Source organism: Alosa sapidissima, chromosome 13 (assembly GCF_018492685.1).
Source record: "Alosa sapidissima isolate fAloSap1 chromosome 13, fAloSap1.pri, whole genome shotgun sequence".
In the NCBI taxonomy this organism is placed as follows: Eukaryota; Metazoa; Chordata; class Actinopteri; order Clupeiformes; family Clupeidae; genus Alosa; species Alosa sapidissima.
In genome coordinates, this window is record NC_055969.1 from 5,676,268 (window position 1) to 5,702,241 (window position 25,974).

A 25,974-nucleotide genomic window follows, 5' to 3' on the forward strand; every position below is an offset into this window, starting at 1 on the left:
CGGTTTAGTGTGGTGTAAAGTCGCTACAAAAGCAAAGCATCTACCGAGCATCAAAGCCATCCAATTTCACATGTTCCGTACTGACATCTTCATTGGACACAGTTCTTACTGCAATGAGCACATTGAGACACAGACAAAGTAGTATGATCATAAGATTTGATCCAGCTGCGAGACCCGTAAAACAAGCCTCTTAAGAGCTTGGACTTCAGGCAGCTGGGTGGCCCACTGAGGTTGACCTAATTTCTGCCTGTGGGCAACTTGAACTTCAAACTGTGCCAATTTGGATTCGGCCATTGTAAGAGAAAAAAAAAAAAAAAAAACGAGAGATGGGTGTACACTACCCTAAGAGTAACCAATCGAGTCTATGACATAACCACCAAGAACACTGGCCTCCTCTCAGTGCCCAACATTCAGCAGAGATCATTAAAATTAACATTCAATGCATATCCTCAGCCCTCTCAATCTGTTCCGCATCACGCAAATGAGCCACTAATTTTGCATTCTCCGTGGGACTCCAGGGAGGGTTCATTTCCATACAGTCCTCTTTCCTCTCCCCTCCCTTTGCTTCTGCACCAGCAGTTGATCCAGAACAACCAGGAAAAAAAAGTAGTTACACAATGACTGGCCACATCCTTCTGATGAAATTACTCGCGCATGTTACCTCATCTACAAGCAGAAAGCGAACTGTTCTCCAGGGGACAACCAATGTACACATTGTCATGGGATTACATGGGGGCAAGCAAGCAAGCAAGCAAGCAAATAAATAAATAAATAAATAAATAAATAAATAAATAAAGAGTGAAATCCCTCTGCAACAGCTTTTCACCTGAGAGACCTTTTGTTTTTATTTTAAGCATGACTGAAGAGACATGATGCAAGGATGATTCAACAGCTATTGTCGATCACGTACTTGGCTCGTTGAACAAATCGCTGCATTGATGGGCAGATATCCTGACAACACTTATCTGGATTGAGTCACAACTGTGAAGATGCAATGAGAAAAATGATGCCAGGACACTTGATCTTGATTATTCAAGCGCAATGCCAGTTTCTGGTGTTTTCATGAATAATTTTCTCACGTCAGGGAGTGCTCTTCTTTTGAGTCAACCAAAATGTTACCTTAACCCATAACAAGCGATTAACTCTGTAATACATTTCTTTGGGTTTATTTCACCAACACTGTCTGAAAAATCTCAAGATTAAATACTACTCTCATTTTCTGTGCTCCCTTCAGACAATCACATCCTCGGAGACCCAATCTGGGCCAACTCTTGAAATGTGTCACACAAAACTCTCTGTGTAACCTACTTTCAAAGAGCAGCCAATCAAATCGGACACAAGCCTTTTAAATATTAGACCTTGGGGATCTGTCTGCTCGTTAAAAAAACAAAGAGAGAGATCATGAAACCAAGAGCTATTGCTAACCGGTCACTGGCACCAGACCGTTATCTCAAAATAAGGTTCAATCAAAAATATTAAATGTATCCTCACTTTTATGAAGGTATTCATCTTATGACTGCACAGAGTTTGCAGGCGCTTTAAGTGGGGTGATGGTTTGCAAACTGCAAAGTGCTGACTTAAGACAACACAGACCCCTGGGGAGTGTGCTGAGAGGCAAACCAGTCAACATGAGAGACAGAAAGAAGACCCAGCGGTCTCTTTATGTGTAGCCACAATTAGTGTGTGTTTGTGTGTCTGAGACTGTGTGTGTGTGCTTGTGTTTGAGAAAAGGATGTGTGTATGTGTGCTTGGCTGAGTTAGTGAGACGTGCATGTATCAACAGCCTCATTCAAAGCCAACATCACAAGTGAGTATGTAGAGGAGGTGAACGGTGTATGTGTGTGACCATCAATGGCAAGCCAGTGATCCAGAGACTGGATTCCAGGCCATTACCACCATAGCCCCAATTCAATCTGTGGCAATATGCTTGCCAAGGAGAAGGGGACAAGAATCTAGTTATAACAACCCATTAGTGGAGTCATTATTTATACCTTCCCACTTTCGCTCTCCCTCTCTAAGCCCCAGACACGGTCCTGTGCGCTGTGTTTACTTGTAAACACAAGCGTCACCAACAGTCACCATGTTGCTGGCTGATACATCAGACAGCAGCAGAATGGTGAGAATAGGGCGGGTGGGATGATTTGCAGATCAGCACTGTCGAGGACAGCTGGGAAAGGAACAGGGTCAGGCACAGGGACCACATGTGCACCTGCTCACCAGCGACTCACAGTAACTGGAGCCTCATCGGCGGCATCCTTGCCATCCTGGGCGGGCAATGCTCTCTAAACAGCCTGTCAACGCGATGTGCTCGTTGCCATTCCTTCAGAGTAATTTCAGACCACACATACATCCGTGGCTTATGCAGTGTCAAGTCCTGCAGTGTCAAGTGGGAAAGCCATTACTCTGCCCACACTAATGCACTACGAATACAGCTAATCACTTTTATTCTTAGCACTTCAAGTAGTTTTATTGTCATGTACAAATTAATTATAAGTAATGTCATTCTTAAGCTCAAGAGCCAGCTCAACTTAAAAGGATAAATTAAAAGCAGAAGGTGTATTTTGTGAGTGTGTGTGTGTGTGTGGGGGGGGGGGGGTATGTTGTGTGTTTGTGTGTGTGTGTGTGTGTGTGGTGGGGGGGGGGGGGGGGGGGGGGTATGTTGTGTGTTTGTGTGTGTGTGTGTGTGTGTGTGGGGGGGGGGGGGGGGGGGGGGGGGTATGTTGTGTGTTTGGGTGGGGGTTCTGAGGTTGATTAGCTATGGGACCAGATATTGGTATTTAATCATCAAATTCCAGGCTAGAATCAATTACCAAGACTATGCCAGCTGTAATATTTTACACCACCTTTCTGTTTTTGGACAGAAAGCTTAATGAAAAAAAAAAAAAAAATCATAAATAATAATAAACTTAGGCAACCGCAACAGTCTTCTACAAGTGATGAACCCAAAACTCTTTCATCCAGTACAGTAAATGATATAACATACTTGCCTATCAAATACTCTCTATTATAGTCACCCTGTTTAGGCCTACATCAACCTAACCGCACATCGCAACACCCTCCAGGGGGCACAACAACCATGTCTGTGATTAAGAAAGTTCAGTGTCTATACTTACAAAGGATATGCAGGCTGCTAAAAGCAAAATCCTCACTAGTAGGTCTTCAAACTGCTCTAGGACAAGCTCCCACAGAGATTTCCCTGGAAAACATAATAGGAATGTGTTAAGGTAAAAAAAAAAAAAAACTTCTGATTAAATACCTTATAGGTTCAAACTTATAGGTAAATAAAAAAATTAACTAGGGTTTACCTTCCTCAGCAGGCAGTTCTGAGGGCCACGACATAAACAGGAAAATACAGAAATGTTATTGGCACAGGGAATATTTTGAATGTCACAAAAAATGTGCTGTGGCTGACACTGGTGACATTGTGCGAACTTCAAACTAAGTTTAGAAGGACATTCAAAAATCAATTTAGGCGAAATTAACCTACATTTAACTTATATACACGTTCGAGAACTTTCCTTGTGTTATGGTTGAAGGCAACTAAACTCACACAGCAGTAAATTACACCCATTCATTAACTTACACCAACAGTAAAATTAGACATTTCAAGGCTGGATCAAAAAAAGAACTGGGGACCACTGTCAGTCACAAACCCTTATCTCAAACACTCTTACATGTTGAACTGTGATATGCAAATCATCTTCCCGCGAGAATAAGAGCCGGGCTAATTTACAAAGGCCGAAAAAGAAACATGATGTTTTTTTTTTTTTTTGTATGGGCTAGTGATCATTGCACCGTAGCTCGACCCACGAGGGCGCATGCTACGCCATCGTGACGTCAGCGATTTCGTTTCTCTTGTCTTTCCTCCAAAGAACGCCGGTAGCTGAACACGACGTTGTTCATGGTGGTTAGCTAGGCCTTCCAACTCTGTAGTGTAACTTAACGTTGGTTAAGACTAAATGATAAGTAAACCTACTGGCAAATAGTTACTAAAGGGGACAGGACATCAATGACAAATTATATGAAAAGTGATCAGCCAAGTTTATGTTAGTTCACCAAATGTTAAGAAATCACTTACCGTTAGGTCCATATTTCTCTTTCTGCTTTTTCACTTGATCCAAACTGAGCCCCGTGCTTTCAATTACATTGAAGTAACTATAAACTTCCTCCACTGTCTTCGTGTGAGCGTTCTCCATAGTGGATGGCCGCTTGATGACAGTAGTTTTTCACTGAATCAATCCCTGCCGCCTCCTCGAGCGAACCCCTACTAACAAAATCTTGTCAAAATATCTGCGACAAAAATAAAAGGAAGAAAGTCGCAAAACGTTGGCCAGGGGTTAAGGATATAGAAATTAGGTACAACTCTTAACCAGTCTGACTACTTCTGATCATCTAACGTTATCTAATTGCGAAACCATGCTAGCTAATGGTTAGCTCACTAGCTACAGCTAACGTTAACGTAAAACGGAGTCGGCACACTCGTTACACAAAAGAACGTGGAGAGCTAATTACCACAAAATAGAAGAGCAAATTGATCTGTATATCTGTCGTTTCCGAGCACCTTGGGAGTAACTGTTAAAGTCGGTTGTTGACTTCCCTCGTCCTTGTTCAATTCTAAAAACAAAATATGAGGTGGTGAATGCTCCGGTTCCCGTCGTATTTTCAGCTCATTCCTTGAGTTGCAGTTGGAAGGAGCCGGGACGCACTATCACCATCAGCACCAATCGCGTTTCTCTTCTGTCCCTCTCGACTGATCCGCATGCACTGTTCGGTGTCCGCATGTGGAATGCTCTCATTGGCTGGACCAAGTCCGGAAATCCTTTTTCTTCCCAAGTCGGTTTCTCAGTTCGAACGAATCAGCTGACCCCTTCATGCAAATATGTTAGCTTAGCCTTTGAGGATTCCTTGTAATTGAGTTGCAGCTTGTGTCAAACTAAAGAAGTGCAAGATAGGATTCCGAATATCACATTAAGCCAGCCAGGAACTTGTACTTACAATGTGAATCCAAGAGATGGAGTATTTAGGAAATGCAACCCCACCGAACGCATACTTCAAAAATGTAACAGTATAGCCTACGCATGTGGTAACAACGTGTGGGTTCCTCAGTTACTTTGGCAGTGCTAGGACAACACAATCTCCAATGTGTGATGTGTTAACACTGCGATAATGAGACCTAAAGTCGGGGCATGTAACCCTTCACCTCAATGCTGACTTAACAAGCTGGTGGTTAGGCTACTATTTAGGTTTGTCTCAAGGCGCCAGCGGGAAAAAAAAAGATGATTTAACAATATGACAAATAATAGTGTCAAACTAGAAAATTTAATTTCGAGGAAATTACCAGTGCATGAAAATATAAACATACTGTATATTAACATAAAATGCCAAACAAACTTTTTTTGGAAACAGTTGGCAGGAGTCATAGTTGATAACAACTGACAGTTGAAATGGCTGAACAGTTAAATAGTTGAGTAGTTTAAATAGTTAAATTAATTAATAGTAAATTATTGTAGTGAGGACATGTATTTTGAAACAGTTGTGGGCAGAGGAAATTGTAGTCTTAAGAGAGCCAGATTGTATGCTTAAAGCCTGAGACAGAGTATATAGTTTAAAAGTTGAATGTAGATAGTGTAATGGATGTTGATAGACAGAAAGTTGAATGGATGTTGATAGGCATATTGTTTAATGGATGTTGATGTATAGTTTAATGGGTGGATGAGTGAATGGTTTGAAGAGGATGAATGGATAGAAAGTTGGATGGAATGTGCCTTATATCCTTGTAGAATGGAGAGACACAGAGAGAGTTGGCCTAGTTAAGCAGAAAGCAGTTGATACAGGTGCAATCAGTTTAACTGGCCCTTTGATGGGTCCTAGTAGTGAGCAGCTGGAAGTTGATACAGGTGCAAATCAAGTTAATTAGTCCATTGTGATGTCATAGTGCTAATGCAAAGTCTATGGGGAAAAATAAACTTGTTTTTTATTAATATCTCAAAAAGTATAAAGTTTACAAAAGTGAGAAATACATTCCCCACATGTCCTTCTCAAGACCTACGTTACAAAGTTTGAACGAAGTTTTTACGTTAAACGGTTAAAGCTGAATTAGACACAGAAATTTGGTGGGAAGAAGAAGAAGACTTTGGATAACAGAACAGTGCATTTTCATGCACTGTAATAATATTTGACAATATAATAGTGTAAATCGAGTAGGCTACATTGTTCCCTCCTAATCCATCGAGCTGTTAAAAAAATAGTCTGGTCGACAGTTCCTTTAGTAGAAGCATATTTGTATTTTGTTTTCTTTAGGGCAAGCACTGTGCTATTATGCTTAACCCATAAGAACCCATGGTGGGTGTCACAGCCCCTTTATGTTCTGACAAGTTTATAGTCAGCTTTATCTATTGCTTTTAACTCATGAGAGCAGAGCTATTAATTCTGTATATTGGAGCTCCTATGAAGTAGATCTGGAAAAAAAAAAAAAATGTCATCAGCGTCCCGTAAACGATGATGGAACTGACAACAAGCAGGCATCCCCAGACAGCATTTACATCTGTGCCAGATCCGTTTTTGAATCAGCAGATTCGCGCACCAGTCGCACTCACTATGCAGAAGACTTGTCTGTACCCAGACAGCAAAATATATTTGGGCCAGATTTGGTCCAGATCTGGCCCAAATATATTTTGGGCCAGATTTGGCGCAAAATACATTTGGCGCAGATCCACTAAACGGACCCCGGGGTCATTTCTTCCAACGGGCCAATACCGGAACAGGTTGGAATTACGGATCAGAGACAGATCTGTGCCAGAACTGGCCCAGTACAGTTTTATTGCCATAGCATTTGGTGCGGATCTGGCCCAGACTCATATTCTACATCTGGGGCTCATCTGGCCCTTGTTTGTGATTTATATTTAAGCTATCAGACAATTAAGACCCACACAAATACCCACATTTTCAAAATGTTTTTTTATTTTAAAAAAGGCAAAAGAGAACCGTGTGTCCGCTAGCCTAACAACATAACACAAACCAATATGTGAAATGTAAGCGTAATGTGTCTTTTTTAATTTTTGCTACTTTATTGGCTTATGTTGATAAACAAACTCCGCCAAACGCACTGAAAGAAAAAGAAAAGAAAATGTCATGTTAACATAGTCCGTTGCATCTAACCGGCTGATGTCCAATGATGATCGGCGCTCAGCTGTGTCGGAGGATGTAAGATTACTGGCAGTCTGGGGAGCACTGAAAGTACAGTTGGGCGGTCCTGCAGATCAGCAGCTCGGTGGACTTTGACAGCGACAGTTTGTTGTTTTGTGAGAGTTCTTCGACGTTAGCTAGGCTACTCAATCCAGAGTGCAGCAGGCTGCTAGCATGGCAGCTCGCAGGTCAACAGCAGTTCCTTGGTCGCGGCAGCGGCAGATCTCTCGCAGAGTAGGCTAGCCGTTCTGAGAAATATTTTCGAGCAGACGGTGAATTGCAGTGCCGTTCACGGATGTCAGAGGACCAGGGCAAAAACTAGCCCAATTGGACTAACGTTAACGTTAGGCATCAACCTGCGATTCTTGCTCACTGCTCCTGTGAGACGTACAAAAAACACACAAAGCAAAGAAACAAAGAGTAAATATTAGATTCAACATCCAAAGATGATTTATTTTATAACAGTATAGTATGCCAACGCATTGCATCCTTCATATTCAGTTTGGTAGGCAATCGCAAAAAGAAAAACCCTGCTTGAAAAGGCCTCATCAACTTAACATGCAAACAGGATAAACTGCCTATATTCGATAAAAAGCCTAGTGTTTACTGCCACTCTAAGTTTTTCCACTTAGTCTTAGTCCTGGGTAAGATTTGTATGCACTTAATTTAGCGGAGAATATCTCAACTGTTATAGACTAATATGACCCCATTGAACAACGTGGGATGTGTGCCAAAATCTGTACCCGGGACGAAAGTCCTGAAAATGACCACAACAGATGACACTATTATCACACTACAGGGGAATGGGACTTTTTTTCCCTTTATAGATATCTCCATACATTTCTACCAGATTAATCTTCATATTAAGAGAAATACTTTTTGTATTACACTTTGCCTAAAAAAAATAAAAAAATATGCAAATGAGGCAATATGTCATTAAATATGCGTACATATAAGTTCTTGAAGGTACAGATTTTATGAGGTGATCACAATGTTTACAATGACCATGTAGTGTATGTGTATGAATTCTGGTTTGATATTTTTTTAATTGTGTTTTGTGCTGTATTGAATGGAAGATTAATTGTATACAAACAAGGAATGCATAAGTGGGGTCAAAAATGACCCCAGCGTTTTTTTTTTCTTTTTTTTTTTTTCTTTGCAATATCTTGGTCATTTTAAATTGTTATCGTTTAATCTTCCATGTATTCCTCAAATAGGTTGTGTTTGACATGAGGCCATTTGGATTTGTATCTAATTGGTATATTTTTTAAGTAATTGCATTTTTTGTATCAGTACCACACTTTTCCATACATGGGGTCAAAAATGATAACCTGACCCTAGCCAGATGAATTTCGTTCCGCTTAGCTCCGCCTAGCTTCACTCACATCCATCTGGGACCTCTTCCATTGAGAGTGATTTCTGCAACCGACTTTATGGTTCAGCCAATCAGGACGCAGGGCGGGAGTTTCATAGATGTGACATAGCGTAGAAGCGACTGTGAGACTGTTATTAGCGTCACGGGTTGGCTTCGATGTGAGTGGTTGAAGTAGCACGTCAATAGATGACGGACAAGTGGCTTATTCAATCATATGCAAGCATTTCAATGGATCGGTTCCAGATGGATGCAACACTTCAATGGATCGGTTCCAGATGGATGAGTGGAGCTAGGCGGAGCGAAATTCACCTGGCTAGGGTCAGGTTACAAAAATGACCCCAAGCATTTTTTATGGAATTAAAAAGGTTAACCCTAGGAACCTTTTATTTTTATCATCAACTGTGACTATCAGGTATTCATTTACCAGTGTATTATCAACAACTTTTCATAACATATCAATCTAGGTGTCATAGGAAATTACAAAAAACTGCAACATTGAACCATAACGGATTTGCATATGGCCATACCAAATATTCTAAGTAGGGAAGCACCTGTATATGTGAAGTGCATGAGTGTGCTTCATGAAGTTTTATAGAATGCAATCACTATGGTTGAGTGTGTGCCCTGACTATCATACCAACATCCATGGCTTTTTGAAGTTGCGGTGAAGCTGCAGACTTGTTACCCTGTACCCTGTAGCCCCAAGTGTGAGGCCTGACTGATCCCTCTATTTGCTATAGGCCTACCCCCTGTGTTTCTCTTTTGAGACAAATTGCTTACTAAACTTTCAGAAAGTCAGTTGCAGGTAACTTGCATGAGTGTGCATCAGTACGCATACATGAGTATGCATGGGTGTAAGTGTGCAAACTCATGGATATGTGTGTGTGGTTGTGTGTGTATACCATACCGGAGAATGTTTGGGGAAATTTATGGAGCTTTTAACTAGTAAATAACAGTGATTTTGATGATTTCCTATGATAATTTGTATTATTATAACTTCATATCTGTAAAATATTGATTTTCATTCCGCAATGGTACAATGTTGCCTGGAGGCAAAGTTTATATCCAACCTTGCTATTATCATTGGAACGTTAAAGTGAAAAATACAAAACAACAGGTTTATTCCCTGTGTTGCAAGGTAAAACTTTCACAACAGAGTCCAGGTATGGGGATGATGATGAGAGCTCATTCAGTGATACTGTAGGACTATAGCCTCCCTTGCATTTGCAGTACTTGCACACTTGCCACACAAGCAGGGATCTGGTAAACCTTCAGGTTTTGAGATTACAATCTCAGGGACTAATAAACTGCCCTTTCTTACAAAACCATAAGCATCTGCATTAAGATCAAGGTGGTGTCTGTAAATGGTGTTTGGACCCAAAGCTGCTGTTGAATAGGTTATTTATATGCTTTCTTGCATTAGTTGAGGTGCAAGCGGCCCTCTCAAAGTCCATCTTAAGGGCATTACTATCGAACAACAATGCACAGGTCGTCAAATGTCTCCATGTCCGTTGATGGTTTGAGACATTTGACCAAGAATGTTTCTGCTATTTGTGTTGAATTCTGTTAGCTGTGGACAGTTGACATTGAGAATCAGAAAAGAGTTGTCTAGTTTGTGGATAGTGTTCAGAGCCGCAAGTTTGGTTGATATTTTGCTGGTTGTATCACACCCAGTCAGCACATTTAGTGCTTGGAGACACTGTGTGAGCTCGTCTCCCAGCGCTATGCAGATATCATGAAGTGGTAATATTGATCTTTTCACTACTGAGTTACGGATGAGCCAAAACAATTGGTATGTGGTATAATAGGCACACAAAGACATCTGTGTCACCTGATGACAGTGTCAGTGATGTAGATCCAAAGGTTGCTCTCACTTTCTCCAGATCTTTTGGAATTTTGTAAAATAAGATTTCAAATATGAGTAATTGGTATGTACCAACTTATCTGTTCTTTGTGAGGAATAACTTCATGACATGGGGACAAATAAAGTGCTTTGAATTGAATTGAAGACATTGTAACTTCATCAACCTATCTGAGACAATCTGGTGATGAAAACAAAACAAAAACACTAGCAGCTAGCTAGCTACAATACACACCAAATTAAATATAAAACTGATACAAATTCATTATAATTATTTAAATACACAAAACTACAACTCATGATAATGATACGTAAGAAGACACATGCCAACACAAAGAATAAAGAGATTTCCTTACTTTTCTTGATCTCACAAGTCATCTTGCTTTACAGCCATGTGCTCTGCTATGACCTTAGGTCACTATGGCTGCCAAGTAAACTTTTGTTGGAGAAAAAAAGTTGTAGGTGATGTCGTGATGACAGCAATATTTAGAACAGGTAGGAAATGTAAGCTTTTAAAGTTTAGGTTAATAAATAACTGGCAATTCATGTATGTCACTAGTTGTATGTAATAGGTTGACTGTTTTTTAGCCATTTTCTTTATATCACATTAGAATGCTTACACTCTTCTAAGACCTTATAATTATGGTCACTGTGAACATTGTGATCACCTCAGAAAATCTGTAGCTTCAAGGGTTTATATGTAGGCCTACGCATATTTAATGAGATATTGCCTCATTTGCATATTTTATTTTATTTTTTAGGCAAAGTGTAATACAAAAAGTATTTATCTTAATATGAAGATTAATCTAGTAGAAATGTATGGAGATATCTATAAAGGGCAAACAAAGTCCCATTCACCTGTAGTGTGAGAATAGTGTCATCTGTTGTGGTCATTTTCAGGACTTTCGTTCCAGGTAGAGATTTTGGCACAGATCCCACGTTGTTCAATTAGGTCATATTAGTCTATAACAGTTGAGATATTCTCCGCTAAATGAAGTGCATACAAATCTTACCCAGGACCTCTACTAACTCTGAATTCATTTTAAACGGGCTTAAAAAACGCTGGCCGCCCGGCTATGCAATACATGCAGTGCTACTAGCAGCAAGGCTAGCTACAGACAAAGTGGGTAGCGCTAACATGGCTACCAATTTGCAGCGAACACACAATGGACACGATATTCAGCGATTTTGGTGAATAATAAGCAAAGCTCACCAATTTAGCCTTAAAGCTCATGTTCACATAGTTGTGGATGTATGTTTAAAAGAACCTAGCTTCTAGACTACAAGCTAACCGTAGCTACTACCCAGCTTGTCTGGCACATTTCAGGTTGTCAAAATTTCAGAGTAAACTAAGTTTGTAAACTTTCATGTTTAATACAGGCCTAAATATTTAGCAGACTAAGATGACATCAACACCAGTTTACATTTAAAACGATACTTGTATAATGTACTTACCAATAATCACAAAGACGGTGCAGCCTGTAGTCTTCCACTCTGCATAATCACATAACGTAGAGTTGGTTTATGTGGGGAAAAGTGTTCCGTTAGTTGTGGCGCGTCAGGTCTGCGCAGCTCCTGCGGATCCGCCCCACACCCGCCGGGCGGACTCAATTCAGTTGTGGCGCGTCTGGTCTGCGAAGCTGCCCCATATGCGCCGCACCCGCTGGATGGACTGTCACAGTCAGAAGCTACCCAGACAGCATTTACATCTGTGCCAGTCTGCCAGATCCATTTTTGAATCAGCAGATTCGCGCAGCAGTCGCACTCACTATGCAGATCTGCACCAACCTGCGCCAGACTTGTCTGTAGGCCTAGCTCGCAACAGTGGAATCGACAAAGCAAAGTAGCCAGCTACCCACCATAATTTATGTAACCAATAAAAGTAGTACGACAAATTGAACAGGTCAGCCTCTTTTTAAACTAAACTGCATTTCCCTTTTTGCGCTACAAATACATGCCTATTGCCTACATGACTGGCAACATGGGGGACAAACCGAATAACATCCTGTGTCCAGATATACAGAATTAATTTACTTGGTGGACACCTCCTCGGATGTTATCCCTTTCATAAATCCTCATGTCAAATCCATAAGTGGTTTTAATACTGTCCTGTAGTGAGAATGAACATCAGCCATTACTCAATGTCATGGGGTCCATGTCCAAATGTTCTCCCTCAGTATCTTATCTGTATCATTTTCAAATTTTAGTCTTGTAGCACTTGATACACCTGACAATTCAAGCTACTTTTCAAATTACTTTCTTTTTTTTTTTTTTAACTTTCAGACATGTTCTGAGGGGATGAAACAGAAAAGACAGCGACATCAAATTGGCACAAACAAAAAAATTGGGTTTACAACTCGTGTTGACCATTTTGGCTCCCTCAGTTGACTTTTCTTTTCATTTTTTCCAACTTCAGACATGTCGAGGGATCGTAAAAGAGACAAGTTGGATCTAACACTTTTAAGCTGGTCACAATGTGGCATACTACTGCAAGAAAAAGGAAAAATGGGTTTACATTTTATTCTGTCCTTCCAAAAGGGTAATGCAATTGGCATTTTTATGGTCAAACCCCTACTTAGGTCAACTTTAGAGCTAAATATAGGGAATTTCCCAAGGGATATCACTGGACATCCTCCCTATTATTATGGAGTAACCCCTAGGCAACAAGTAACAACAAAGAGAGGAAAAAAAACTTTAACTGACAAAACCAGGTTTAGCAAGATTCTGGCTTTTGGCTCCCAGACTATGATAAGCATAGCTTATTGTCATGGTGATAGGTGGTACAGTATATTTAACTGAGTGATTTTTGGCTTATTCGAGAAAAATATATCGTTTTTTTCTTAAGTAGAGCCAATTAAAGTATTTGTAATACTCTAAACAATCCCTCAAAGTATTTTGTTACAAACTACATTAGATATTTTCCAATCCTAAATACAAAATGGCTAAAGTAATTAATTACGTATTTAAAAAACATATAATTAAAATACTGCCTATGTCTGAGAGAGTGTGTACTCACAGACATGCCAGTGTGTGTGTGTGTGTGTGTGTGCACGTGTGTTTAAGTCCACCTGCATCTGCATATGACTGTGTGTCATTTTCCAAATGAGGAATACATTTACATTGAGATAGGCATAGAAAACTGACTGTCTCTTTCAATGAAGTACACATGTAGGTTCTGTAAGTCAGGGGTTCTCAATGTTTTTGGTTCCAAGGACCCCTTTTGGGGGAGAAAATTTTCCGAGGACCCCCTCATAACCGTAACAATTAAGCATGCCATTGGTATTCTCTGCAGTTGTGGCCAGGTCCACTATCCCATGTTTTTTGGCAGATGTGCAACGTCTATTGTCAGTTTTGTTTTTTCCGTCATTTGACAACATGGACTGACTCAAATATTTCAGATAGCTGGCTAACAAATAAGCCAAGCTATAAGCAGTAGTAGGAATGGTTTTTCATGACCTAAGTGAAGTTAAATGTGGGTAGGAGCAAATAGACACAATTTGCTTGTTTCATGGGTGAAAAGGGGCATCATCTGTAGACATCATTTGTTTTAAAATGATAAAACTCAACTTTATAATTTCAAGCAAATTATTTTGCGGACCCTCTGGCTATGGGTCGCGGACCCCACTTTGAGAACCACTGCTGTAAGTAAATAGCTCCTGTGTAGCATCATTACAAGAGCCCAGCCATCATGTTGGACTGATATGCACTGGATAATTTGCCTCTTAAATAGGGCATTTATAACATGGCATAATGTTGTTGCTCTTTTATAGCCTATATTTACCACATCAATGTCTAACTTTTAAAATGAAAAGGGTTTCGCATATTACAATTTCAGTGTACGGCATTGAGATTAGTACACATTGCCTATCATGTTCCCTCTCAAAAACAACCTGACTACCGGTATTAATAGGCTACATCAAACATGTCATGGAGGTATGGGGACCAGGTTTCAACCTATTCATTGATATGGTCTTAATTGTGATATACTGGATGACCATTCCCAAAATGGACCTTAATCAACACATAACAAATAGGCCTACACATTGACAAACACACACCACCAACAAAAAACCGAACTGCCTTTTTCATATCATTTTGTTTGACCTGAGTTCCTGTACAATTGTCCAGTGCCTGTTCTAAATTGCTGAACTTCTTGCCAAAGTTAGCCATTTCATCATGGTCTGTGATTCTACATGGGACCCTATATGTCAAAATACTGTGGCTACCATTTTTGTCTGTAACAGACATAAAGCCTGAATTTTAGCCTACTGCAGCGCTCACAGTGCAACAGACATGGGTTTCAGCATTTCTTCATGTCCAAGTTATTTTTGGAGCTCCTAGTGTTTGATTTGTGGTATGTGTTGTTTCATGACACCCCAACGTAGCCTATTTGGCGGTGTATGGACTGTTTCACATTCACTGAAAGCAGGTGCCGTAGGCTACTAGGCCTATAAAAATTCATTCTTCTGACAGTGAAAAGAAATATCAGACAATTTCCACGTGGGACAAGAGCATTGATAAACGTCCTGATAGGCGTAGGCCTATTCAAATTCATGATCGAAACCCGAAGTGTCCTGATAACCTCTCGATTTTCGCACTTGTCTGCGTGCCAATTACTGGCCTTATATGGTGATGTTAAAAAGCAAGGCGATAGACTATAGTGAACACTACAAAACAGGGATAAACAACCCCAATGCCCGTGACACCTAGCGGAAATAACTACACAAGACCATCATCACCTCATCATGAAAGGGTTGCTGCGGAAACTTCTGTCATCATACTGTAAATGACCTTGCATCTGCAGATGACGTTGAATTCAGGATGGATTCAGTATGAACCAAAGCTCTAGAATCTTTGGTATGAACTGACTAGTGAATAATAGCTGTGCTCTGTGCTCCACCTAGCGGTGGTTAATGTCGGCTGTCGTGTTGCGACATGATGGCAGGCTTCCCATTAAAGTATGGTATTTTAAATGTACAAAACCCCCAAACACTTTAAATATTTAAAAATGAAGACGCAAGATGTCGAAGAAAAAAGAAGGAACAGAAAGACAAAGAAAGAAGAAAGAAGAAAGAAGGAACAGAAAGACAAAGAAAGGAGAGGACACTGCAGATCAGGTCAGTTGATCACTGTTATTTTCCTTTATCTACCAGTACCTACCTACCCTTACAGCAGTGGTCCCTAAACTTTTTCTTCCGAGGGCCAGCTTACTATGCCTGGCTGTAAGAGAGGGCCAGAGACTCGGAGTATATCAGTAACCATAAATAGCTTAGTGCTGTGAACAACAGCAGTCTACCTTAGTTGAATTTTCCATTACATTTAATCTATAGGCTATTGCAATAATACCATTGTTAGCTGTGTTTATATTGCCATCATGTGTAAAATGTAACTCAAATTAAATAATACTAATAAAAAGACTTTTGCATTCCCAAAGGTATTAGCAGGTAGTTCCAAAAGTATATTTCATTAAAAATGTGTGAACTCTGAACTCTGAAAATTTAAAGTTCTCAAACTATGAGAATTTTATGAAGTGCTGAAGTGGTCTGAAATGACCACCATTCTAACTTTCACTCACCTGAACTTGTGAACATTGTATGAACATTTGAACAAATAAAAATAATTATCCCAGAAAGTCCCAGAAATATGACTTGAATATAAGTTAGTTAGTTATTAACAATTCATTGATAAACTTTTAGAATACTTTGAGCACTGATGCAGTCAAGCATAGGCCTCTTACATTGTTTGCAGGTAGGACTGCAATTTCATTCCGTTTTTGATGGCAAACGCGAAACAGCGCCAAAACAACCACCAGTGGACAAAAAGAGTATTACATGTGTACTGTTAAAGGAGAATTCCGGTGTGATATTGACCTAAAGTGTATTGAAACATGATACCGAGTGTGAACGTATGTCTCATAGCCCATCTCGGCTTGTCCCCTGCACTCCAAAATCTGGCTAGTTAGCCGATGCTACCAACAGCTTTTTCAATAGTGGTGCTTCGGCATCGGGCTAGCCATGCAAATAAATCACTGTTTTACACCCATTTATGAGGCTCAATGTATCTCCACACTTCATTGGTAGACTTCCGAGGGCCCTGACATTTAAAACGAGACATTGAGAACTTTGAAAAAGCACTGGTAGTTTACTTACAAGACGATTTATACAGACAGTATCTTCAGAAGTTTAGCGTTTGCAGCCATCTTGAATTTAGTCACGATAAGTCGAGCAACAAGTAAGAATGAACAGGTATGATAAGGGATCAGATTCAAAAAATAATTCAGTGGAAATGCATGGATTCCAGTTTCTTCCAGTAGCAGCAACTGTAACAGCGGTTGCTATATACCACGGACATGTTTTGGGGGGCCACCCAAAATGAGGTGGCGGGCCGTAGTTTGGGGACCACTGCCTTACAGCATAGTTGTGTGAAATGATGGAATTCCTACTTGTACACTTGGCGGCGGAAACCATGCCTATGTGACACTAAAAGTATTACATTTTGAAGCTAGTGAAGAAGTGGTCAAGAAGAAAGTTTAAGAGAAATACATGACCACATTGTGTGGGAAAGCATTTTGCCATTTAACAGAAGACTGGAAGAAAAACTGTAAGGTAGATGAATCTCAGAGAAAGTCAGTATGTGGTCATTAAGATTAATTTTGTACATATTTCGTATGTCCATTCAGCAATGTGGTTCATTCTTAATGTCTGAAAATAGTACTTTTCCACAAAACTAGTCTGGTAAGCTAAAACAGTGTTTTGGGCTTGTTCGCCCTGATTACACATTCCCGCTCAATAGGTGGCGGTAATGCCTTGTATGGTTAGTCTTCCGCAGTAAGGCCACTAAAGATGAAGAAGGGCGCATGCGGCATGAGTAATGTAACACCAACAGAAAAACAGCAGGGTACCAGAAAAATCAGTGTGACAGGTGACGTTAGCTAACTTTATTGTCTTATAGGAACACTGTCCTGTAAGATTCAGTTGGACAGTTACTGGTGTCCTTTTTTTCTTTCACCTGGAAGGCAACCGTGAATAAATCATCCACGATAATGACCGAGCAATCAGCTTTGCTGCTTCGTAAACAACTGGCAGGTAAACTGAGCTGCTGTCAGCTAACCGGTTAACAGCTTAGCATTTTAGCAAGAGGCTAACGTACAATAGGTAGCTCCATGTTACTCCGCTGAAAAGTTAAAAGAAGTTAGCTTCGTCGTGACTCTGTGGAATTTTAATGATCATGAACTATTTTAGATATGTAAAATTGCATAATATCCATGGTGAGTCAGTCAGATACTTAGCTAACGTTAAGTTAGCTAACTCAACTACTTGGCTAGTTTGTTTGCCTGTAGATAGCTAAAGGTAGTTTGACGTCTCCCTGGTCTTTAAACCATCTCGCGACTGAAAGTTTGTCTTCTGGAAGTTAAATTAATCAGTCTTGAAAAGCTGTCAAACGATAGGTAACTTGAGTTGTTACTGTGGAGCGTATTTAAGTAGCCTAAATGAGACGACAACGCGTCAATGTTAACACTGCTAGGCAGGTTGAGTAACTTGAGGTCCATCAGCGGTGTTATTTTTTCTTTGGAGTACGCTGTCTAGTCTATAATCTTAAATGATAGGCTATAGGGTTTGCGGTGTACTGGTAACAGCATGTTTTTCTGTAGCATGTCTCACGTTGTTAGCCTTATGGTATTGCTCAATGTCACTGACTCACAGAACTGAACAAGAATCCAGTGGAGGGCTTCTCAGCTGGCCTCATCGATGATGATGACATCTACCAGTGGGAAGTTGTCGTCATTGGCCCTCAAGACACAATGTTGTAAGTAATATGATATATTTTTTATATTTTAATTTTTACTAAGACAGTTACTAATATCATACAAGTAAATGTTGTTATATTTTACAGTGAAGGAGGATTTTTTAAAGCACATTTGACTTTTCCACACGACTATCCTCTCCGTCCTCCGAAGATGAAGTTTGTCACAGAACTCTGGCACCCAAATGGTAATGTTCTTATTCTGTTTAGCTCTCTAGTTTGGTAACAGTAATGTGAAGAATCATAAGTACAGATGAATTAAACTACAATCATACATTAACACATTTCCTCTTGTTCCCTCAGTGGCCAAAAATGGTGATGTGTGCATCTCAATCCTGCACGAGCCAGGAGAGGATAAGTTTGGGTATGAGAAACCAGAGGAACGTTGGCTGCCCATCCATACAGTCGAGACGATCATGATCAGTGTGATCTCTATGCTGGCAGACCCTAACAGCGACTCGCCTGCTAACGTAGATGCTGCTGTGAGTTAATGAGAAAAGCTCTGTGTATTGTTTGAGTGTTTTGGACATGAGCGCTTCAGTCATCAATTTTTTTTCTCCATTGTAATACCCTTCCACGGCTAATTGTAAACTCTTATTACCTTGGAGGATATACTGTAGACTAGAGGAATGAATAAACAAAGGGCCGGTTTCCAATACATGGATTAAGCATATTGTCAGAGTGAAAGATTTATTTTTCAATGGCGATCCTTAAAGTGTCTTTTAATCCAGGGCTAGGGATTAATTAATGTGTGAGAAACGTCTTTATTAGAATATACTTATGGGTCTTTATACATCACAGCGTAAGAAGCGGTGCATATTAAAAACCCCTTGGTGGACTGAACCGCACAACATAACTTTGTGTTTTCCCATCACCACAGAAAGAGTGGCGGGAAGACCCCAATGGCGAGTTCAAGAGAAAAGTGGCCCGCTGTGTGCGGAAGAGCCAGGAAATGGCATTTGACTAGGGTTTTTTACTACTGCTCAGATATTCCCAAGGGTGAGTATCAAATTAAGTCTTTATTCCTTTTCTCATATAAATGTCAAGATCATGCAACAAAGAGTCTCAATGAGAAGAAATACTATGACATTTCTCAGTGATAGTGAAGGTACAATTTACTCTCCTCACTTTTGTATCATGTCAGCTAGGTGACTTAGCAGTGTATAATATGTACCGTTAGTGTCGCTGCCATCGTCTGAATTATAACTTAATTACAAGTTAACTAGTTTGTGAACATCAACAAAAACACAACGGACAATACTTAAACATAGCCAGTGAAAATAAATGTGAACATATAAATATTACAAGATGATTTAAGTTTATGGTCACTTAGATGGGTTCAGAGTAATTGATGGCCGACTTCCAGATTATAGTGTGGGTAAAGCATGAGGTACATAATCTCAAACTAAAACCAATCTGTCATTTAATTATTTCACACAAGCTTATGTCACATAACACTCAACTCCGCTCCATGATGTCGGAGGTGCAAACAATATTGGAGGTGCTTTGACAGCAATGGAAAACTCACCTTGGATAAAAGTAGATATGCACCATATGGACTGAAAGATAAATTACAGATTGACAGGCAAGTTTTGGTTGATTTGACCATCAGTTAACTTCAAAACCTTACTTTGGATAGACAATAGCAATATTTCATAGGAGTGATTAATATCTAGACTGGAGTAACTCGGCATTAGGCATTTCCGATATGTTAAGTGTTCTAAAGATGTCAAATAGCTTGTTATAGTTACCAAAACGATAGCGAAGGTGCCAGAAGTGAGCACACATGGATAGCTATAAAAACTGTGATTTCATTATACAAATAAACATGATAAAATACTTTTAGAACCCTTCAGCTATCTCCTTTCTGTGTGATCTCAATGGTGATGCAGCTTTTGTTTGCACCTCCAACAGAACATAAATATAGTCATTACTGGAAGGGACTTATGTCAGGTTAGCTACCGCAGAATGCTTAATACCACAGACAGTGACTGAAGCAGTGTGTGACAAAAGGCCCTATTATCTCATTCTCTGTGGAGAGTTCTGCGGTCTTCTGTCTTTAAATACACCAAGCAGTGAACCAATATAGAAACCTGTTGGTTCCCTTTTGCATGTATATCTCATAAGTAGAGAAAGAGGACTCGTTTCTGTTTCAGCTCTTTACTCTAATACATTTTTCATTGCAACTTTCTCCAAGTCATTCTCTGCATAGTGTTTCTTTCAGAGACACTGGCCAATATATAGTAGGTGGATTTGAAAGGTAATTGGTATTTAGGGATCAAATGCATTTGTAGCGTGTAGCTTTTTGGAATTGTTTCATTGTTAAGATGAGACGTATATAGATATACAGAACACCAGTGTGAAAGCCCTGATCAGTAGAAATGTTGGCAGGTAAAAACATGGTGCCCTATGGGAAATGTAAAATCTGCTGATAACCTTTTTTCTCTATTTGTCTTTCAGCCCCCCACCCCTCGCTCCAAAAAAACAAAAAAAAAAGAGGATGACTTGACGACCTGTCATCCCTTAAGACTTTTGCACCTTGTCACTGGGAGATGGAATTTAAGCAAGCTACATTTAAAACAAGGTCATTTGGATTTTTCCCCTGAATGTTTGTTCCCCTAGCTTTTTAAAAAGTGTTTCCTCTTTATTATTTATTGTGGGATTTAGATGAGATGTATTGCATGCCCCTCCCCTCCCCGTTCTCCTGCCACTGAGCCAGTATCTTACAATACTATACAATTTCAGAGGTATTTGAGGTTTTAGTTTTTGAAATTCCAGTAACTACCATAGCCCCCCTCCTCCTCTCCTGGAGATATCAAGAGTCATGATGCAATAGTCTCCTAACAGAGGCTTGATGCTCTCTCTGCTGCCTTAATTTGTTTTTCTTGCAAGCAAGGAATCCAGTGATGTCAAATCGATGTCAGGATGTTTCTTATGGATTGGTTTTGAATCAGTTGTTTTGGACAAACCAAAAATGTTAGATATTTGCTTGAGGGATAGAGCATATTTTTTGTATTACTGCATAATCTCAAAAGAAGTATTTTTTGTGTATGTAAATATGTGCTGTACCATAGCAATGTCAATCAATGTCTGAACACCCAGCCACACGCTTGTTTAATAGTAAGCTGTATCACATTAAGACTATTTTTATTACCCCTCCGGTGGTTAATACTGACCTTAGTCAGCCTGATTTTAGTCTTCCACACAAGTCCTTTCTGAAGGGCAATGGTATTGTGGGATTTGGGCTGGTTTTGCTAACAGGTTCTGTTTTTTTGTTGCCCTACCATTGAACAATGTTATTTGTAGAACTCCTTTTCTTATGATACGCCTATCTCAACTGCTTTGGTTTCTCAGTTTTCTCAAATCGTTTTAGTTTTGTGTAATCTAATCATGTAACTTCACACTGGTCCTCTAATGTGCACAATGAAGTGAATTAAGTTCTTGTTAGATTTACCTGCACCAAGTGTTTCCCTCCTAACTGTGTTGGTAAGCACTTTATAATGACATTAATTTGATGAGTGAATTCACTGGGGTGAAACTATTTACAAGGGGTCCGAAAGCCCTTAAAAGCCCGCTGTGTGATCATGTGTTTCATTAGATTGAGGATTTTTAAGAAGATCTGTGTATGCATAACTGTCAGATGAACCAGGTCGGTAATGAAAGTTGGCATCAAGCAATATAGATGTTCCTCCTCATTTATAAAGGATATAGAACTCAATACAGGTTGTGCATACTGTGAAAAGCATTCTTTCTATATAGTACTTCAGTTGTCAGCGTGTTTTGTGTTATCATTTTAGCATCAAGTCATTGTAATTTATGCCCAATAAATACATAAATAAAGATTATATTTTGTCTCTTCAGTCAAAACAGACAAAATACTGTTTTAAAGATTGTTTATTTCATGAAGCTTTAGCTCTATCTGATTAAATGAAATGGAAACGTTCTTGAGTACAAAAATGGCCAAAACATAAGTATGTGAATGCACATACAAGAGGGGGAATGGACATAAAAAAACACTTTTTCCACATTGCAGAGTTAAGTACCAACAGCCATCCTGAGGTGCCATCTACTGTCCAGGAGCAGATAGGCTTTTGTTCATGAACTGTTTTTTCACAAAGCAGACCCACCACTGCAAGAGGAAAAAAAAAAATATTTTAAACCATACAGACATTTGAACAATAGCTTCCTTCAAAGATAACTTTGTGTAGCAGTGCTATGTTACAAATTGACATTAAGGCTAGCCTACACCAAGACAGTATCTGATCTGTTAAGATGATGATGGATTTTATGAATATGTAACCTGCGTTGTGTTGAACCTGCGCGATTCAGCCCTGCACACGCCCGGACTCGAACCCGCGAACAGCAGCACCTCGGATCGGGAGGCGAGCGTGCTAACAATTGAGCCAATAGCCCAGGCTACTGGCTCGCATGCCAGCAGCACTCTTGAGGCGTCAGGGAGTGAGGTTTACCAACGTTCCACAAGCACAGCTAAGCTAGCTAGCATCCGTTACACTCACCCCCCTAAACCTCACTCCCGATCCGGGTCACGGCACCAATGTAACCTGCGTTGTGTTGAACCTGCGCGATTCAGCCCTGCACACGCCCGGACTCGAACCCGCGAAACAGCAGCACCTCGGATCGGAGCGCGCTAACAATTGAGCCAATAGCCCAGGCTACTGGCTCGCATGCCAGCAGCACTCTTGAGGCGTCAGGGAGTGAGGTTTACCAACGTTCCACAAGCACAGCTAAGCTAGCTGGCATCCGTTACAAATACATAGAAGATATTTCACATTTATTTGTGAGTGTAAGCAGCAATTTATATGTGAAACCAGCATCCTCAAGCAAAAACAATTCTGAATGGCTTGGTAGAAAATTGTGTTGGTCTGTGGTTATAGAGGAGGAAGGTAACTAACTGATTCAGGTAACACCATTTCTTTGATCACATATCAATATAGTATATTTTGGGGGATTTTTGCCTTTATGTGGATAGGACCGTGAAGATTGACAGCAAGTGGGAGAGTTGGGGCAAGATTGGGAAATGACCACTGGTCAGAATCCAACGTGGGTCCTTGTGGGCACTTGGACCCACGTGTGGCTTTGTAACCAGTCACATCAAACTGTCTCATAAGACCATTTAGGCTAGCCTTGCCCTGCCCACCTAGTGTCTGCTCATTTTCATCTCACTGAGATACTAGGCAGGCTCCTCTAAATGTGTTTATGTTTCCCTCAGCCAAGAGGTTAGTGAGCCAATCAGTGACAAGAGGGGATGAAAAGTGGCTGTGGTTAACAGCAACACATGCTATTAGGAAGTAACGTTAGGAATACCTGAACCATGTGACTGGTTAGGCTGGGCCAGTGATTTCGAAGTTAGCGCAAAGTCTACCCCCATTACGATGCTAAGGTTGGAAACATTTCCCAATGGAAAGTATCCAGACTCTCTTCACAAAGTGAGTATGACTGGTCAACCCAGGCTACATTTAGGCATCTGTATAACGCAAATCTGTTAAGATTAAGCATAGTCTTCAGATTTCTAACAGTAATGACAGACTTGTACTGCCAATTCATGTCTACATGAGTTAGGGGTTATAAAATGAAGTGTCCTGTCTGGGTTGTATACGTTGTACTGGATAAGACATCTGATGGACGTCTACTGTAATGCCACTCACCTTGCTGGGTTTGTCTGTCTGGGGATCAAACACACGGTCACACAGCCTCAAGCCCGTTTCCTGTCGGATCTGCTGCAAGTATCCCCTCATGCTCTCTGAATATAGCGCATCAAATAACAGATGTCAGTGTGGCTAAACAGCATAACTGCTTCACACAAAGAGCAGGCCAATTTCATTTTTGAGATTAAAACCCATGGCATTACCTTCTTCCCCCTTGTTGGTAGGCTTGAGATACATGGCGTTGAGAGGGAAGCCCGGCTCCCCTGGGATGGGGAAGTTAGTTATTCCAAGTGTGTACATCTCCTTCTCTCCCTGGCCTCGTGAGCTGCACTGAAAACCACACAAACCCAATCATGGTTAATATACACGTTATTTTATTTTTTAAACCAAATGAGAGCTAAAAGGTTGAAGTGTTGTAAATGTTTCCTGTTATGCACTTAGAGAATGAGACTTCTATTACCTTCTGAAGTTTTTTGAGGCATTCTGAGATGTAGAGAGTTATGTAGATCAATGTCCGGTCAGCCTCATTCTGTGAAAAATTGCATGAGTAAAAGGCACTGGTCAAGTTTTTCCATGTATTTAGAAAGGGATAGATTACCTATAAGTGTTTAAAACCACAGTACAAGGTGTTGTGATCACTGAGCCCTTGGCAGTAAAATATGCGGAGCAGGTTGAGGCATGCCAAGGAATTGGGAGTGAAATGTGTGCAATTTCTGTACATTTCTCACCTTAATTTCATAATTTTTGAAGAACACGTTGGCTTTGAAGTAATAGATAGCCTCGTCAATAATATCTTGGTCTTTGGCTGCAATAGGGAACAAACACAATTAGCACACAGGAGAAAAAAAATATTTCCTACAGTAGCAGGCAAGTCGCACTGACCAAATAAGGAAGAAGCGTAATTCAGTGCGATAAAGCGGAAGAACATTTAGGTGGAGAAAAAAAAGATGTAGTCAATGTACATACTCTCTTTAGGAGCCGGTCCTTTGAATTGCGTTCTAAGTGGAAGCAGGGCCATGTTTCCCACTAGTTTGGTGTCGGAATCCATCAGGCTTGAATGGTATGCCTATGCAAAACAGGAAGTATGACAGTCAGCGTTAGCGAACATTAACGTTAGCAAAACGGCACAGATGATTTATCTTACTTGAGTCAATTACACCTTCTACACACATGGTATACTTAACGTTACATAGCAAAACAAACAGAGAGTTGCAAGAAAACGCTTTAAAACACCCAGTCTACATTGGTCCAGCTTCTTGACCATCCTATCCGATATTCTGTTAGCTTGTTGGCTAATGCTTCTTTGACGATGCAAGCGTAGACAACGCCTCAATTGTGCATGTTTGTTTTATTTAGAACGATGAAGAAATGCACAACAGCGGAAATGACTTGCTATGCAGATAGGACACTGATAACATGGATGCTTTAAATTGTCTCGATGGCCCATCAAATTTACCTTAGTGCTAGTTACGGATAGCTACTTTAACGTTAGTCTCTCGCCTTGCCACCTTTAGCTAGCACTAGCTTTCATACTCTCGAAATGTACGCTTGGTGAACATGTATCACTTAATATCCATATAAGTTAATAATGAGTAGTAGTTGCGTTGTTAATAATTTTACTTATCCAAACTTACCGGCATTTTGATCACGACCTCAGATTTTCCCCAAATGCAAAATGAAATGTCAGCGTAGCCAGACGCTGCTTCCGCTGTCCACAGACCCACCCAGTAGCTACAGTAGTTCTGCAGTTTGACCAGAGGGCGGCCTGCAGCTCAATGGAGCGGAGAAGGATCTTTGGCTAAATGTTTCTGACCAATGCAAGTGTGCCTAGTCGTTACCAAGAAACCTGTTCTACTGCTCTTTTGAGGCCCATTATTATATTAACAAATATCGCTGAGGTAAATTAGTATATTTACCTATAAGTATATTTCGCTACACGTCTAATAATGGACAAAAATGTTGCAGTGCTTCCTCACTACAAATGAATACATTGTTGCCAGAGCTAGGCCTAAGTGTATTCAATTCACTTAATATAATTTTAGCCCTTTTCTATTTATTTAGTGACAATTTATGTAATAGCTGGT

At 40.2% G+C, this 25,974-nt stretch overlaps 3 protein-coding genes and 1 long non-coding RNA gene across 8 annotated transcripts in view; 1 reads left to right on the forward strand and 3 right to left on the reverse strand.

Moving 5' to 3' along the window:
- atp2a2b (ATPase sarcoplasmic/endoplasmic reticulum Ca2+ transporting 2b) overlaps window positions 1-5,082 on the reverse strand; it is a 44,444-nt gene extending 39,362 nt beyond the window's left edge. The window contains exons 1-4 of one of the 4 annotated variants that reach the window (XM_042060202.1): window positions 4,562-5,082; window positions 4,079-4,264; window positions 3,306-3,323; window positions 3,114-3,196 (exon numbers count right to left, since the gene is read on the reverse strand). In XM_042060202.1, the coding sequence (XP_041916136.1) occupies window positions 3,114-3,196; window positions 3,306-3,323; window positions 4,079-4,196 (219 nt within the window). In that variant the 5' untranslated portion in view covers window positions 4,197-4,264; window positions 4,562-5,082. Of the gene's footprint in view, window positions 1-3,113; window positions 3,197-3,305; window positions 3,324-4,078; window positions 4,291-4,512 lie in introns of all 4 variants that reach the window. The other 3 variants (XM_042060200.1, XM_042060201.1, XM_042060199.1) reach the window with 3 other exon arrangements.
- A 1,943-nt stretch (window positions 5,083-7,025) lies between these two features.
- LOC121680736 lies at window positions 7,026-12,413 on the reverse strand. 2 transcript variants are annotated; one of them, XR_006021799.1, is made up of 4 exons: window positions 11,877-12,413; window positions 11,280-11,384; window positions 10,778-10,857; window positions 7,026-7,563 (listed from the first exon to the last, which is right to left on the reverse strand). It is a non-coding gene; the product is annotated as an uncharacterized LOC121680736 (long non-coding RNA). The 2 variants fall into 2 exon arrangements; XR_006021798.1 differs by lacking the exons at window positions 10,778-10,857; window positions 11,280-11,384.
- A 4,858-nt stretch (window positions 12,414-17,271) lies between these two features.
- On the forward strand, window positions 17,272-22,069 carry ube2g1b (ubiquitin-conjugating enzyme E2G 1b (UBC7 homolog, yeast)). Its single transcript, XM_042060269.1, has 6 exons — window positions 17,272-17,506; window positions 18,125-18,227; window positions 18,315-18,412; window positions 18,528-18,706; window positions 19,105-19,223; window positions 20,685-22,069. The coding sequence occupies exons 1-5, from the start codon at window positions 17,464-17,466 to the stop codon at window positions 19,189-19,191; spliced, it is 510 nt and encodes a 169-aa protein (XP_041916203.1). The 5' UTR covers window positions 17,272-17,463; the 3' UTR covers window positions 19,192-19,223; window positions 20,685-22,069.
- A 33-nt stretch (window positions 22,070-22,102) lies between these two features.
- On the reverse strand, window positions 22,103-25,664 carry arpc3 (actin related protein 2/3 complex, subunit 3). Its single transcript, XM_042060266.1, has 7 exons — window positions 25,525-25,664; window positions 24,857-24,956; window positions 24,619-24,695; window positions 24,351-24,419; window positions 24,094-24,220; window positions 23,891-23,985; window positions 22,103-22,353 (listed from the first exon to the last, which is right to left on the reverse strand). The coding sequence occupies exons 1-7, from the start codon at window positions 25,528-25,530 to the stop codon at window positions 22,291-22,293; spliced, it is 537 nt and encodes a 178-aa protein (XP_041916200.1). The 5' UTR covers window positions 25,531-25,664; the 3' UTR covers window positions 22,103-22,290.
- Window positions 25,665-25,974: the final 310 nt, after the last annotated feature.

What these genes read in the sequence shown, in the direction of transcription:
- ube2g1b (XM_042060269.1), top strand. Translation starts at nt 17,464, where the DNA reads ATGACCGAGCAATCAGCTTTGCTGCTTCGTAAACAACTGGCAG. An exon ending in GGCCCTCAAGACACAATGTT is followed by an intron (nt 18,228 to 18,314) that starts GTAAGTAATATG and finishes TATATTTTACAG; the next exon opens with TGAAGGAGGATTTTTTAAAG. An exon ending in CTGCTAACGTAGATGCTGCT is followed by an intron (nt 18,707 to 19,104) that starts GTGAGTTAATGA and finishes CCATCACCACAG; the next exon opens with AAAGAGTGGCGGGAAGACCC.
- arpc3 (XM_042060266.1), bottom strand. An exon ending in AGGACCGGCTCCTAAAGAGA is followed by an intron (nt 24,696 to 24,856) that starts GTATGTACATTG and finishes TCCCTATTGCAG; the next exon opens with CCAAAGACCAAGATATTATT. An exon ending in TCAAAAATTATGAAATTAAG is followed by an intron (nt 24,420 to 24,618) that starts GTGAGAAATGTA and finishes AATTTTTCACAG; the next exon opens with AATGAGGCTGACCGGACATT.